The sequence below is a fragment of the Pezoporus wallicus genome, unplaced genomic scaffold (genome assembly GCF_028554395.1).
Source record: "Pezoporus wallicus isolate ANWC-B61680 ecotype Strahan unplaced genomic scaffold, APGP_CSIRO_Pwel_v1 contig_2384, whole genome shotgun sequence".
In the NCBI taxonomy this organism is placed as follows: domain Eukaryota; kingdom Metazoa; phylum Chordata; class Aves; order Psittaciformes; family Psittacidae; genus Pezoporus; species Pezoporus wallicus.
In genome coordinates, this window is record NW_026640488.1 from 681,954 (window position 1) to 694,521 (window position 12,568).

The 12,568-nt window shown below is 38.3% G+C and overlaps 1 protein-coding gene across 1 annotated transcript in view; it reads left to right on the forward strand.

Moving 5' to 3' along the window:
• The window catches only part of FHIP1A (FHF complex subunit HOOK interacting protein 1A), a 48,938-nt gene that overhangs the window by 24,702 nt on the left and 11,668 nt on the right, over positions 1–12,568 (forward strand). Inside the window, exons 6-7 of the mRNA XM_057419029.1 lie at positions 8,568–8,735; positions 12,215–12,294. Coding sequence (XP_057275012.1) covers positions 8,568–8,735; positions 12,215–12,294 — 248 coding nt within the window. The remainder of the gene's footprint in view (positions 1–8,567; positions 8,736–12,214; positions 12,295–12,568) is intronic.

Below are 12,568 nucleotides of genomic sequence, written 5' to 3' on the forward strand. Positions count from 1 at the left end.
AGAAAAAGTAGGAATTGCAGAAAGTAAAAATCCATCAGAAGGCACCAGGAGAGGACTAATAAATTACTTTTTGAAGGTCTACTAATTTTACTAAGCCTGCCAAGCAGAAAGCAGTGCACCTGTTCCATTTTCCGAGAAGCCAGTGAAACACCGTACCCTGCTTTCTAAGTCTAGAACTTGGCAGTGGACTCAGTTCTTCATGGTAAGTAGTCACTTACCAAGGAAATAATAAGCAGTATAGAATCTCCTTCAATGATTCGGCAGACTTCAAACGTTTAGGAAGTTGGCAAGGGCTGACATAAAATCTGGCTGTGATCCAGATCAAGGCTGTAGTCGGCCATTCAGTTAGTTCACCACCTTACCTGGCAGTAACTTTTTATATTTCTGTACCTTGACTTAATCCCTTATCAAGACTGGGAATTAAAAGTGAAAATCTACTCAGTTTTATTTAGGTCAAGGTTATGGATAACAAGGGTGATAACAAAATGTAGCTGTAGGATTCTAGTCTTAGTGGGTACTGGTTTTACTTCTGAAGCACTTAAGACTAATTTTAAGTTGCTTTGAATAGTACCATTTTTTTTGTACCTGATGAATGCCATTCTTATTGGTGAGTAAATCTGCTAACCTGCTATTGGGTTGATGATTTCCCTGTTACTTAAATCATATAAAGCATGCTGTTTTAATTACATTTTTTTTTTCATGCAAGGAAAATTTTGTTGAACTTCATTTATATACTCTGAAATTAGGTTTCTCTTAAATGGAGACGTACATGAGTTTCAAGCCTAGATCTTTCCTGAACCCCAACATTGTTTGGTGCCTTGTGCTTCTAGTAATAAACCTTTCCTTGATTAGCATGAAGTTTGACTTTTTCCTCTTTAAAAATTAATTACTTACGTGGATAAACTTCAAACGCATTGAATGGAGAAGATGGATTGCACCATCTAGTGGATCTGACACAAGGCTCTCGCGTATCTGACAGCAAACCTCATGTATGTCCAGTTTCTTTAAATGTTTCCTAACCTGACCCCCCTCGTCTAAGAGTAAGTCTTCCTTGCTCTGGATTTCCACTTTTATCTTAAGGACCTGGGAATACCAAAGGCAAATCTTGCCAGTAAAGACAAAGGTGAGGAAGGAATTGAGTACTGAGGCTTTTTCTGTGTATGTTGTCCCCAGGTCCCCTTCCCACATTTAGCAGTGGGCATACATTTTTCGTAGTATACCTTTGCTGTTGAAGCTGTTCTTCAAGTCCAGCTGAGCTTTGGCTTTCCTAATCCTTTCCCTGCCCACACAGGCAGTTTTTCAATATTCCTCCTGGGTCATCTATCCCTGCTTTGTCTACTCCTTTTTGTGTTTGTTTTGTTAGGAGCTCCTAGTTCATCCATGCAGATTTGCTGTCACCTTTCATTGACTTTCTTCTCCTCTCCCATCCTAAAACATTGGAGTATCAAACAAGACTTTTGGTGGAAGCAGTATCAAAATTTAAGTAAGCAGAATTTCAGTAAAGTAGATCAGAATTTCAGCATGTGGTCCAAAGCTGTGAGATATTGTATGTGTGATCTTGAAGTGTCAGCTTCAAGTTACACCTTTATGGAACTGTGTTACACATTTATGGAACTGTGTAGTAAGCTCTGCCTTTTTTTTATTTTTTTGCAGATTGTCTCCCCATACATACTTACTATGTACAGTTCCCTTTGTGACTGAAGTGGTACAAGAGTGTTGAGATGTGTATGAAGAAGTCATGGGGTGGGGAGACCAACAAATTTGGTTGATGTGATTTTTTTTTTAATTATTATTATTATTATTGTTCTTTATTTTTTTTATGGTGTTATCTCAGGAAGATAGTATGGACTTGATAAAATAACGTGGTAGTTCAGGTTTTTTCCAGTTAAGGAAGTTTCAAATTGCTTGGGCTACCTACTTGGCTTGAAATAACCTGTTTTTCACACTGAGCTCTGTGAAGGTTATTTATATAGCAGATTAACTGCCCTGTGCTTAAATAACCCAAACATTCTCAAGTTTATAACTCCCTAACTTCATTTCTCAAAGATAAGCATCCTATATATAGCGTGTTCTTGTATATTTATACCTGGTCTGTACTAGTCTTGTCACTTTGTGTGGGTTATTCCACCTACATGTGTAACGAGCAGTTGACAAATATGTATCTCAGAAGCTGCACATTGCTGAAGGCGTAGACAGATCCCTATGTACTATGTAGCTAGGGACACACATGAACTGGCTGTGCTGGGTAGCCCTGTCTTGTCCTTTAGCTGTTTGGATTTTATTATACTTTTTACAAAAGAGTTATCTCCCTTCTGATATCTGAGTTTTGTGAGACACTGAAAAAACTGAATTAATGACATGCTTCAGTGGGGTTACACAAGGTCACAAATCCTTTGTTTCTGTCAAAATTCAGTTAAAACCAGAAGGAATAAAATACCTTGTCTGTAAAGATACAGAGCTAAATAGAAGGTTAATTTGGTAGTTTTCTTTTCATAGTAACAATCCATTGTTTAATTTTTTGCCCAAACCATCTTTTATCTTTTGGGTATAAGTGTTTGACCAGATAGTCTTAATTTAAGAAAGTTAAGAGTTATCTGGCAAACTCTGTTCTTTATTTGAAGACTGGCATTTTTTGATGGCATGTCAGTTAAATCTTGAAATTTGGCAGTTGTGTATGTTCTTCCTTAGATTTTGGTACTCAGGAAAAAAATACTTGAGAAGGTATAATTCTGCTTGGGCACAAAGCCATACCATTAAATTTCTGTGACACATTTCATTGGCTTTTTCTTGTGTCACTTTCAAAACTAACATTTTGATGCTCTATCAAAAAAATATAAAGTCTTCTGGGGCCAAATTGTACATGGGTCTGAGTGATCAAATAAACCTCATTTCCTCTTCAGTAAAGGCCTAATTTAAATCCCAAAGTGAATCCAGAATAACCGTAGCAAAATCTGTTTTATGAGTTCTGCTAGAGGCCATATTGCCTTGTTTTAGTTTTTTTTATATTTGTTACAGAAAGGGCATATTTACCTGATTTTTCAGGTAGTTGCAGCACTACTGTAGAAATCTGAGTGAAATCCTTTCCAGAAGGTCTTTAATACATACATCTTTTGCAGTCAAAACCGTGTGCTAGATAATTAGGAACCACACTGTGGTGTACACATAAATATTATGCTATCTTTGATACAGCTCAGATTGGTTATATGCATCTCTTTACTGTAAGTGCATATGATTTAACTTTAATTTGGCATTCAGGGAATTTGTGTGACAAAGATAACTATTTGGAACATCTGGAGTGTTTCTGTAATTTGTGTTATTTCAATTTATTGAAGATAGTGCTGAAAATTTGACAAATTATGTGCTAAAAGCAATTTTTTATGTCTTTTACTGCTTTACTGTATGACGTTTAATTGCTGATTATCGTATAATTATTTTTCTACTTGGAAGGCTTTGATCTGAATAATGGAAAATTGTACCAGCTTTTTAGTATAAAATGTTGGTGTTGGCCAGGTGAACAGAACTGTTCTGCAGAAGCACTGGCATGGTCCTGTCAAATAAGCTCTGTCAAATGGACCTCAATTCTATTGTGCACTAACCCATCTAAACGCAAACCCCTAACACAGTATGCTACTCTGATAATTCAATAATACTTGCTTGATGATTACGCAGCTCAGCTAGAGGGAAATGACCTGTAAATTATACTGTATAGATTAGAAGGAGCATCTTTATAAATATCCCACAAGACTGTCAGTTCCCATTTAGAAATAATACCATCTTTCACCCTAGTGAAAAGCACTTGGACAGCTGCTGTTAAAAAGCGTAAACCAAGTGTTACTGGTAAACTTTGAACAGTCTCATGCTTTGGAGAAGCCCATTAATAGCTGCAAAACTTAATTTTGCTAGCTATGGAGTGGATATATGTTAAAGGTGCCTTTCGGGTTTGGCATCAAACACTGCAGTTGAGTTGAATTTTAACCTGGTATAAACTGAAGCAGTTTATAAATGTAAGCTGGAGGAAGTTGAAGCAGTTCTGTTGTTCTGGTTTTCTCAGTGTGCAGACTTCCTCTGTCCCTGATCCCACTTGTCCCCCTCTCTTTTTCCAGGACAACTGTTCATATGGGAAACTGATTGAGGTTAAAACCCACCTTTATTTCCTGAATAGTTTTAACCTGAAAACAATTCACTGTGCAGTGAAGTGAAGCAGGAACCCTTTTGACAGCACAAGCAGGGGCCAAGAAGTTGAAAATGAATAGAAAGCAGAAGCGTGTGGAAATGAGTGGGTTTTGTTTATCAGTGAAGTGGGCTTATTCAGATTTAAACTACTCATGGATCCAGTGGTTAAGTTCCAATAAGAACATTTACTGTCCCTTCATGGGCAATATGAAATCGTTACAGGAAGGGAAATGTGAAGGGAAGGAGGAATCATGATAGCCATATTCCTGTAAGAGGGCATGAAGCTGTAAATTAGAAATATATTGTGTGGATCCCAAGGGAAAATAGCCAGTAATAAAGAATCAGTTCAATTGGTCTAACACAGCGAGTGTAATATATTAAACTGAACTTGCAATGACAGTAATTTCTGCCTCTTTGCCATTACTTGGCACAGTGACTTACAAAAGCTGGATCTCTTTACTGTGTTCTGCCTCACCATCTAATCAGTCATCAGAGGAGGTGAGAAAAGATTTGCTAAAAATTATTGCATAATTAGAGAAGGGTATTACGAGGCTAAAAAGGGCTTTCTCTCTTCAGTAATCTCTAATCAAATATCTGTGTGGCTATGAAGACTCTCGGGTAGTCCCTTCTGCAGCAAATTATACCTTAGAAATATCTGTAACAACTGATTATTATATAGAAAAACATGTGGATAAGTTTTTCTTGATGGTGTCTTTAGACAGGCATTAAAATTTGTATGTATGTTGGAAAAAGAAAAATCCAGAAACTTCAAATTGTTACAACAGTGAATAATGAAAATATAAAAGATAGAATACTGGTTGAATTAATACAATGGATATGGACTTTTTTTTTTCCCCCCTCATTTTTCACTTTCAATCCTACAATGTCATCCTAGAAGCAGAGCTATCCCTGGTCTTTACCATGAATACTACTGCAAGGGCTGTTGCTGGTGAGCTTTTATTCTTGCTGGTTTGGCAGTGGTGAATTTAATATTATTGAAATGCCTTTATCAAAAACGTAGCTTGAAATTTACTTATTTAACAAAGGGCTTCTCTAGAAAAACTACCATGACTTAATTTAATTAATTTCAGTTTGTTTTGCTGTTTTTCTTGATACTTGAATTATCAGAGGTGACAAATTTTCAAGTTAAATATTGGGTTTGTGAATGTGTGTAAATTTTGGCTTGCTTTTTGTCATCCTTTCAAAAATGGTCGATTCTGAGTGCTAGCTAAAAGCTTACTTGGACGAATTATACCGTAATCAATGTTTACAGTGATGTAAAGTTTTGTAAGCTGACTCTGGATTTGACTGTAGTGGACATGCTTGACATGGTTAGTAAATGTTTTGTTCTCTGGAAACATTTGTTCTTCTGCTGTTTACCTAAGTATTGCTTTGAATTTATTAGAAAGGATTTCCCTACTTCCCCCCAAATCTGTCTCATGAGGCATTAGTTAAAGAAGAGTCAAGCAGCAGGGAGTCAGAATGAAGCTTAGTAGCATGGATTTGGTATCTTAGAAAACAGAGGTCTTCAATAATAACTGCACAAATGAGTCTCACTTTCAGCACTTGATGTATTATGTATAATGCAATCTGTAGAAGAGGTGTACAGAGTTAAAAGGGGTCTTGCCAAGGCTGGGTTTTGCCTAGTGTAACTGATTTCTCCAACCTAGTTAATTGCAGAAAAAGTGAGCTCTCTAGAGGCTCATTCAGAGCAGGCTTATGTATCCCGTTGAGTGAAGGGAAAATGAGCCTTGTGGAGCTAAAATCAGCCTTTCTGAATGCTTCTCTAGGTGCCTCAAATCTTCAGATCTTGCAGTTAACATCAGACCTGGTAAAGGGGAGAAGCAAGCCAGAATGCATGGTGGCAAAATAAGATGTAATTGTAGAAGCATGGATGCCCACTTGCCAGCCTAGTTGATCTTTTTTCCTAAGCTGCATACATTTCAAATGCCAAAAAGCAATACTTTTTGTTTGATTTGCACATGTGAGGATGCAGAAGGATGATCTTTGTGCTGGTCTATGTGGACAAGTTGCACACAAAGGCATGCTGAGAAAGCACTGGAACTTCTAGAATATGGTGACATTAAAATTACTTGTACAGAGTTAACTTGCCTGCTTTGCATGTTGCACAGTGAGCTGTGAAATAGGTCCTAGCTTCATTTGTTGCTAAAGTTTGAAGGAGCGTTGTGGATGAGATAAGTCAGGGTGTTTTCATTGGAAAATGAAAAAAAGATTCTTATAAATCCATTTAAATCTTGACAAAACTGAGTTGTTTTCCCTCTTTCTCAGAAAACGTTTAAGCAGGTTCAGCAACTTCTTTCCCAGGAACTAAAAATCAAGTGTAATGTGGCACTCTGCACAAAAAAAAACCCAATACAGAGAATTAAGATTTAACGAGGTTATAAGCTACTCTGTTGTGAAGTATTTGGGCTTCATTACTAATTGGTTGGTTCTTCTACCTCTGTTTAGTGGTATCATTGAAGTGTTGGTTTAAGATAAACATGATTTCTTGTCTAGTCCCTAAGCTGTCAGGAGCACTGAATATGTTCTTGGAAACAAACATTTATTTACTTAAAGTAGTCTCTGGCTCGCTTTCTTATGCTCTTTGTTTCATTCACGATATGCACTCTGAAGAGCATTTGGGTTTCTCTCACTGATATGAATGTAAGATGAGTTGTCCAAAGAGCACTGGTTTTAGGAAAAGGTCACTGCCCTTGTGAATCCAGTGGCTTTTGTTGCTTTCATTTACAGCTTCAGTATTTTAGATATAGGCCCATTCCTCTGCTGTCAGCAGACGTCTGTGAAACCTGCAGGCCAAGAGCATACTTGCTTTTCCCCATAAAGGATGAAGGAGAAGTGACACAGCGACATAAAGATGTATTACTTCTGTCTGGCCTTTCCTTGGCAGAGGGTTTAAACTCTTCGATGAACTGTATGCTATCATAATGATGTCACATGATGGATTTCTTGGGCTTTGGTTTTTATAGCTTGCTGCTGTCAAAAAAGCAAACAAAAAAAAAGCCAGTTCTCAGGGCAACAATCAACAGGTTCCATTAGAAAGCCCACAAGTCCCCACACCTTTTGGCTATTGCAAAAGAAAAAGAAAAAGAATCTTGGCTCCAAGTGGAAACAATTTCCTTTGTTTCACAACTCTGGCTGATTTCCTGAGCAGGTGTTTGGTCGTTGAAATGTGGCAGTAGTCCTGGAAAAGTATGGAAAAGTGTGCTTCTCTCTACTCTCCTCACTGGTGCTCACTCTTCATAAGGTCTGTAGGCTGCATACAGCATTCCTATGTTCTGTGTAACCAGCCAGAAGGAGCCTGTGATCTTAAATGCTTTAAAGAGAACATTTGCAGCATGACATTGCTGTGTACATGGCTAACATGCAGCATAACAGAACAGGGATTTGAATATTTACAGCATGTTACGTAAATGTTGCCCTTCTGAGAATTTTCTAAATCCTCTTAGCTCTGAAGTGACAGCTTTGAATTTTTTTCTTCTTCTTTAATAAAATCAGTCTTTTCATTTATCCAGCTAAGTTTGGTAAACAAAGGATGTTTAATACTTCCTTTCATATAGCCGGATTCCTGTGTTTAAGGGTTTATCTTTGTGCACTTAAGCTTATTATGTTCCTGGGTGACTATTTTTAAAAAGCTGACTTTGCAACAGCAAGACGTGTTGCAGAGGTGGCCTTTGGAATTTTCTGTGCTTTGCCAGTGTATGCTGTGAATAGGATCCAAGGGATTGCAATAAGCAGAGAAGTGTGGGTTAGGGTATGTGAGTGTCGCATGGATATTTGAATTGTATTTTGATATACAAATAGTCAGGTTTTGGTTTGTGTGTGTGTCTATATACATACTCCTCTCAAAAATTGAGTAAGATGAGGAATTGTGCTGTGGGAAAATAAAAAGAAGGAAAACTGAAAAAATTCTGGATAGCTATCAGGATTTTCATTTGTTTAAAGCTCTAGAACCATGAGTTTGTAGTGTGCTTTGTGCTCTGGCATTTTTTTTTATGAAGTGGTAGATGCAGGTATTCACAACAGCTGAAGATGCTTCTGAAGGATGACAGAAATGTGATGCAAAAGAGCTGACATGGGCTGAAAGGTGGTGGAGAGCTTGTAGAATGATTTGCTCTTCATATTTCAGTATGTGTGAGGTTTGGGGTGTCAATTTGGGGGAAGTTTTTTTTTCCTGGGGAAGTAAGACAGATAAGAAATTGGTTCAAAATGCTCATGAGCCATTCAGAAGCATGCTCTTTGTAAATTTAAAAGCAAAGACCTCTGTCTGGTTTTGTGGCAGTGTTATGAATGGAGAATTTAGTGTTTGTCAGGTATATAGTTGCAGAGGATGGGTGGGTATTTTGTGTTTGCATTTACACTATTTTTGCTTGCAGCTGACTGTGGAAGAAGTGATGACTACCACTGCGTACCTGGATCTCTTTTTGCGTAGTGTTTCAGAGCCAGCCCTCCTCAAGATTTTCCTCCGGTTTATTTTGCTGCACCGACATGAGAATGTGCACATCCTAGATACGCTTACTAGCCGAATCAACACACCATTCCGGGTAAGACGAGCAAGAAGGAAGTTCAGGTACTCAGCGTGGATGCTGGTTAAATATTTTAATGGGAGATTCTATATATTCAGTTGGTATCTGTTTAACTATGAATCTTCTCCCCCCCCGCCAACCAAATGTGTGATTTCTGCTTCTGTGTGTTTCATGACATTTAACTACCACTATACTAGGTTGATAAATGTGTGAGGTGGTTTCACACACACAGGAAATGGGATAGAGGAAGATGAGGGCTTTCGGAAGTCTGGATTCTCCTAGAAGATTAAAAGTATTCTGGATACTGCTGAATTAGTGCTGCCATAGATAACTCATCCTGGGACTTATAAACATACTTGTGGTGAGGAGCATTTTTGATCTTTGGAGTTTTGCCAAGCAAAAAACCTTTTCAGATAGCCCCTCTGGGAGATGATGGGAGCCCTTGTAAGGATGTCTCCAAATTGATGCAAATTGTGAATTGTAGTATTGCCAGTGTATTTCTCAGGAATCAAGTCTATATTATTGTAACATGTTTACTTAACTGTCATGTTGCCTGCATTCTTCTTTGATTAAAAGAAGGTGCTTTCTTGCCGAAATGATCAGATTGCTGCTTCCTTTTCTTTGCCTTCACTCCTGTATGTAATAAGGTTTATCTCAAATTTGCACTGAGCCCCTTTTCAGCCTAGGCACAATGCATCACAGTGGCTGGAGAGCTTGTTGACAGAGATAGTAGAGTTACCTTTGCTGACAGTTGGATCTTCTGGCAGAGAAAATGACTACTTGTTGCAATGGACTACTCTCCTGAGCCTTGCTTGGCTGGCAGTCTTGGCTGGGTCTTGTGCGATGCACAGCTTCATGGATGAAATAAGGGTAATGTTTTAGTGCAGGTACAAGAGAAGCCAGAACACCAGCATGTGCATTAAATTTGTGTATTAGAGACAGTAGCTTCATCTGAAATTTGTTTTGAAATATGAGTACATGCAAGTATAGTTACATGCTGCTGCTGCTGCATCCCTAAGTTGGATTAACTCTGAAAACTGAAGCAGCTTCTGTCAACAAAAATGCAAATGCATGCTGTTGTCTCGGCTAATCATTAATTACTGTTCCATAGGCAAATGCCATGGGAATTGTAAAGAATTCTGCAGCTCTGAGCAATTCAGAATCTCAGCCAAAATGGTTCGGTGATGCTAAATGAGTTTTCTGCAGTATAGCTTGGCCAAGTGCAAAAGTCAGAGCTGCAGCCTTCTGTGTGTTTCTGTAGCACAAAAGCTGCATGTTATTATTGATAAAAATACTTATTAATAATTCACAGGGTTAAACGTATGTACAGACAGGTGGCCAAAAGGACTTGTAAAAATATGATCCTCTTTGTCTCCTGGGCATATTTGAAACCTTTTCTTTTTACAAAATACAGAAATAGACTAGTTTTATTTATTCAGATGATTCCTGATTTGCAATATCGTTGCAAAGACAAAGGAATAATTTTTCCCTATAACTGCAGGAGATTTCTTAAATACAGGAATGTTTAAGGCAGTAGCTGTTTTTTTTAATTCCCACAGAGTGAAGAAGAGTTAGGCTTGGCTCTCACTAAATTTTGCAGAATAAATGAGATTTTCTGGTTTTCCTTAATGTCCCCTGGCAAAAACACACCTTTTGTGCAAGGATGTGACTTCTTCCAAAAGGTTGTTGTGAAGCTCTTCAACTCTGCCCCCGCATTCTATCAAGTGAACTCCAGTTCTGGTTATTTCTTCCTCTCTTGCCTTTTTACTTGCCTCATATATTTCTGCAGACATGAGGTCTTTGGACTGGGTGTTAGCTCCTAGTACAAGCAGTGGGCAGCGGTGACAGGGCAGCAAATTTGAGCTCTGATTTGCGTCACAGCCGGCCAGTTCATGAGCATTCCCCGTTTCTCTTCTATCTGCTTATTCCCTTTCTTTTGTTCTGCTGTGTGTGTTCTTCTGACCAAACTAGGGAAGGTAGCCAAAGAAACGTTTGCTCTTCAGAGGCTAAATGGGGTTCACTCAGACTTTGCCATTTAACTGTTTCACAGAGATACCTACCACACAAGGCAAAATACATGTATGCTCCTGAGCTAGAACAGAGCATTTTAACAGTGGGAGTAAGGGGAGTGAATGCAGAGGAGGAAATTCCATACTGTGGAAGAGAAGCTATGCCCAGGCAAGATTTAATCATAAATGAATTAGAAAGAATGTTCAGTGACTGAAAATATGAGGTGGACAAATATCTGTAGCTTTTTGCTTATTTTGCTGTATCTCTTTCTTTAGTTACTGAAAAGTGTAACTAATTTCCTATATTAATTATTTTCATTTACATAATTAATTTAGGGAGAGGCAAGATTTAAACACTAACTTGAAACTTTAGGAAAGGGTCAACTTACACTAAATAACTCTCATGAGCGTCAGCCTGGTCCCGGTGTCTGAGCCAGCTGTGAGATACTGTTTCCATGAGCAAGCAGCACAGGAGAATGTGCCCGAGAAAATATGCACTAAGAGGCAGCGGGGTAATGGCACAGTGGCCTGTGAAAACCAGCAAAAGCTTACAGCTCATGCTTCTACCAATTTGGGTACAACTGCAGCCTAGCAAGCCCCTGGCAGGTAGAAGTGTAGTATGTGATAGCTCTGAAGGTGGTGTATTCCTAATTAGTGACCAGCAAAGCCTGTAGAAATCCATGTTTTCAGTCTGTCCTAAAGCCAGTGAAAGTCGGGTGCCTGTCACAGACTAGGTTTGATTTTTGTCTCTGCTGAGTGTGACTCCTGCGATACTTAGTTTAAGGTATATTTGATCAGACCTTTGCCAGAAAGGCAAGCATGCTATTCCAATGAGGAATCCCATTTTTCTTTCCTTTCCCCTGGTCTCAGAAAGAATCTTCATGCCTTACCATAGTTCCCAGCTGTTCAAGTGAGCTGTAAAGAAGAGATTGTGAACGCTCCATATGGAGTATATTCTGACAAGAATTACTTATTTAGTCCTGGTCTGTGTCAGTACATTAAGCTGTATTTATAGAAGCATTCAGGTTCTTAATGTGCAGAACACTAATCATTCCTTATAGTTAAAGCAACAGAAACTCGAAATGGTTTATAACTTTTCTTTCAGAAAAGGAATGTAGTTGGTTCAAATTCTACATCAGAGGTAAAATCTAACAAGCTATCTTGGAAACTACAGGGTTCAGTTCATGCTAAAAGTAATTTAATGAATTTGAGTAACATTGAAGACTGGTAAATTGCTGCTTTTTTAGTAGCTTATTTGAAGGAAAATTCTGGATTGTATTTTGTTAAAATGTACCATGTTATGTGTATAGCTCTAGACAACTTTAAAAAGAATCCCGTGGAGTGCTTACAAAATGAAATATGATACTAACAGTGTCTTATAAAGCATGATGCTTGGGCAGAGACATTTTGTAATGTAGTATGCAGGGAAGATTGGAAAGGTACAATTTCCAGATCAAAAACTGACAACATCTATGTTTTTTTTTTCAGCTCTGTGTGGTCTCCTTGGCATTGTTCAGAACTCTGATAGGCTTGCATTGTGAAGATGTGATGTTACAGCTAGTTTTAAGGTAAAGCTCAAACTCCTTTTTCCACTCTTCATCCCAGTTCTGGGACACACAATCTCTACCTATGGTTGCAGAGCTGGATGAGAGTTTCTCCAAGAGAGCAGAAATCCAAGACACTACAGAGATAAGGATATTTATGATGCTGACAAAAGTCTACCAGACCTGAAGAAGTGTGATCTATGTCCTGTGATCTTCAGAGCAGATTTTTCTCTTGACTTATTTCTGTAGAAGTGAGAGAAGAGAACCTAGGAATATATTTATCACCTCCAAACTGCTC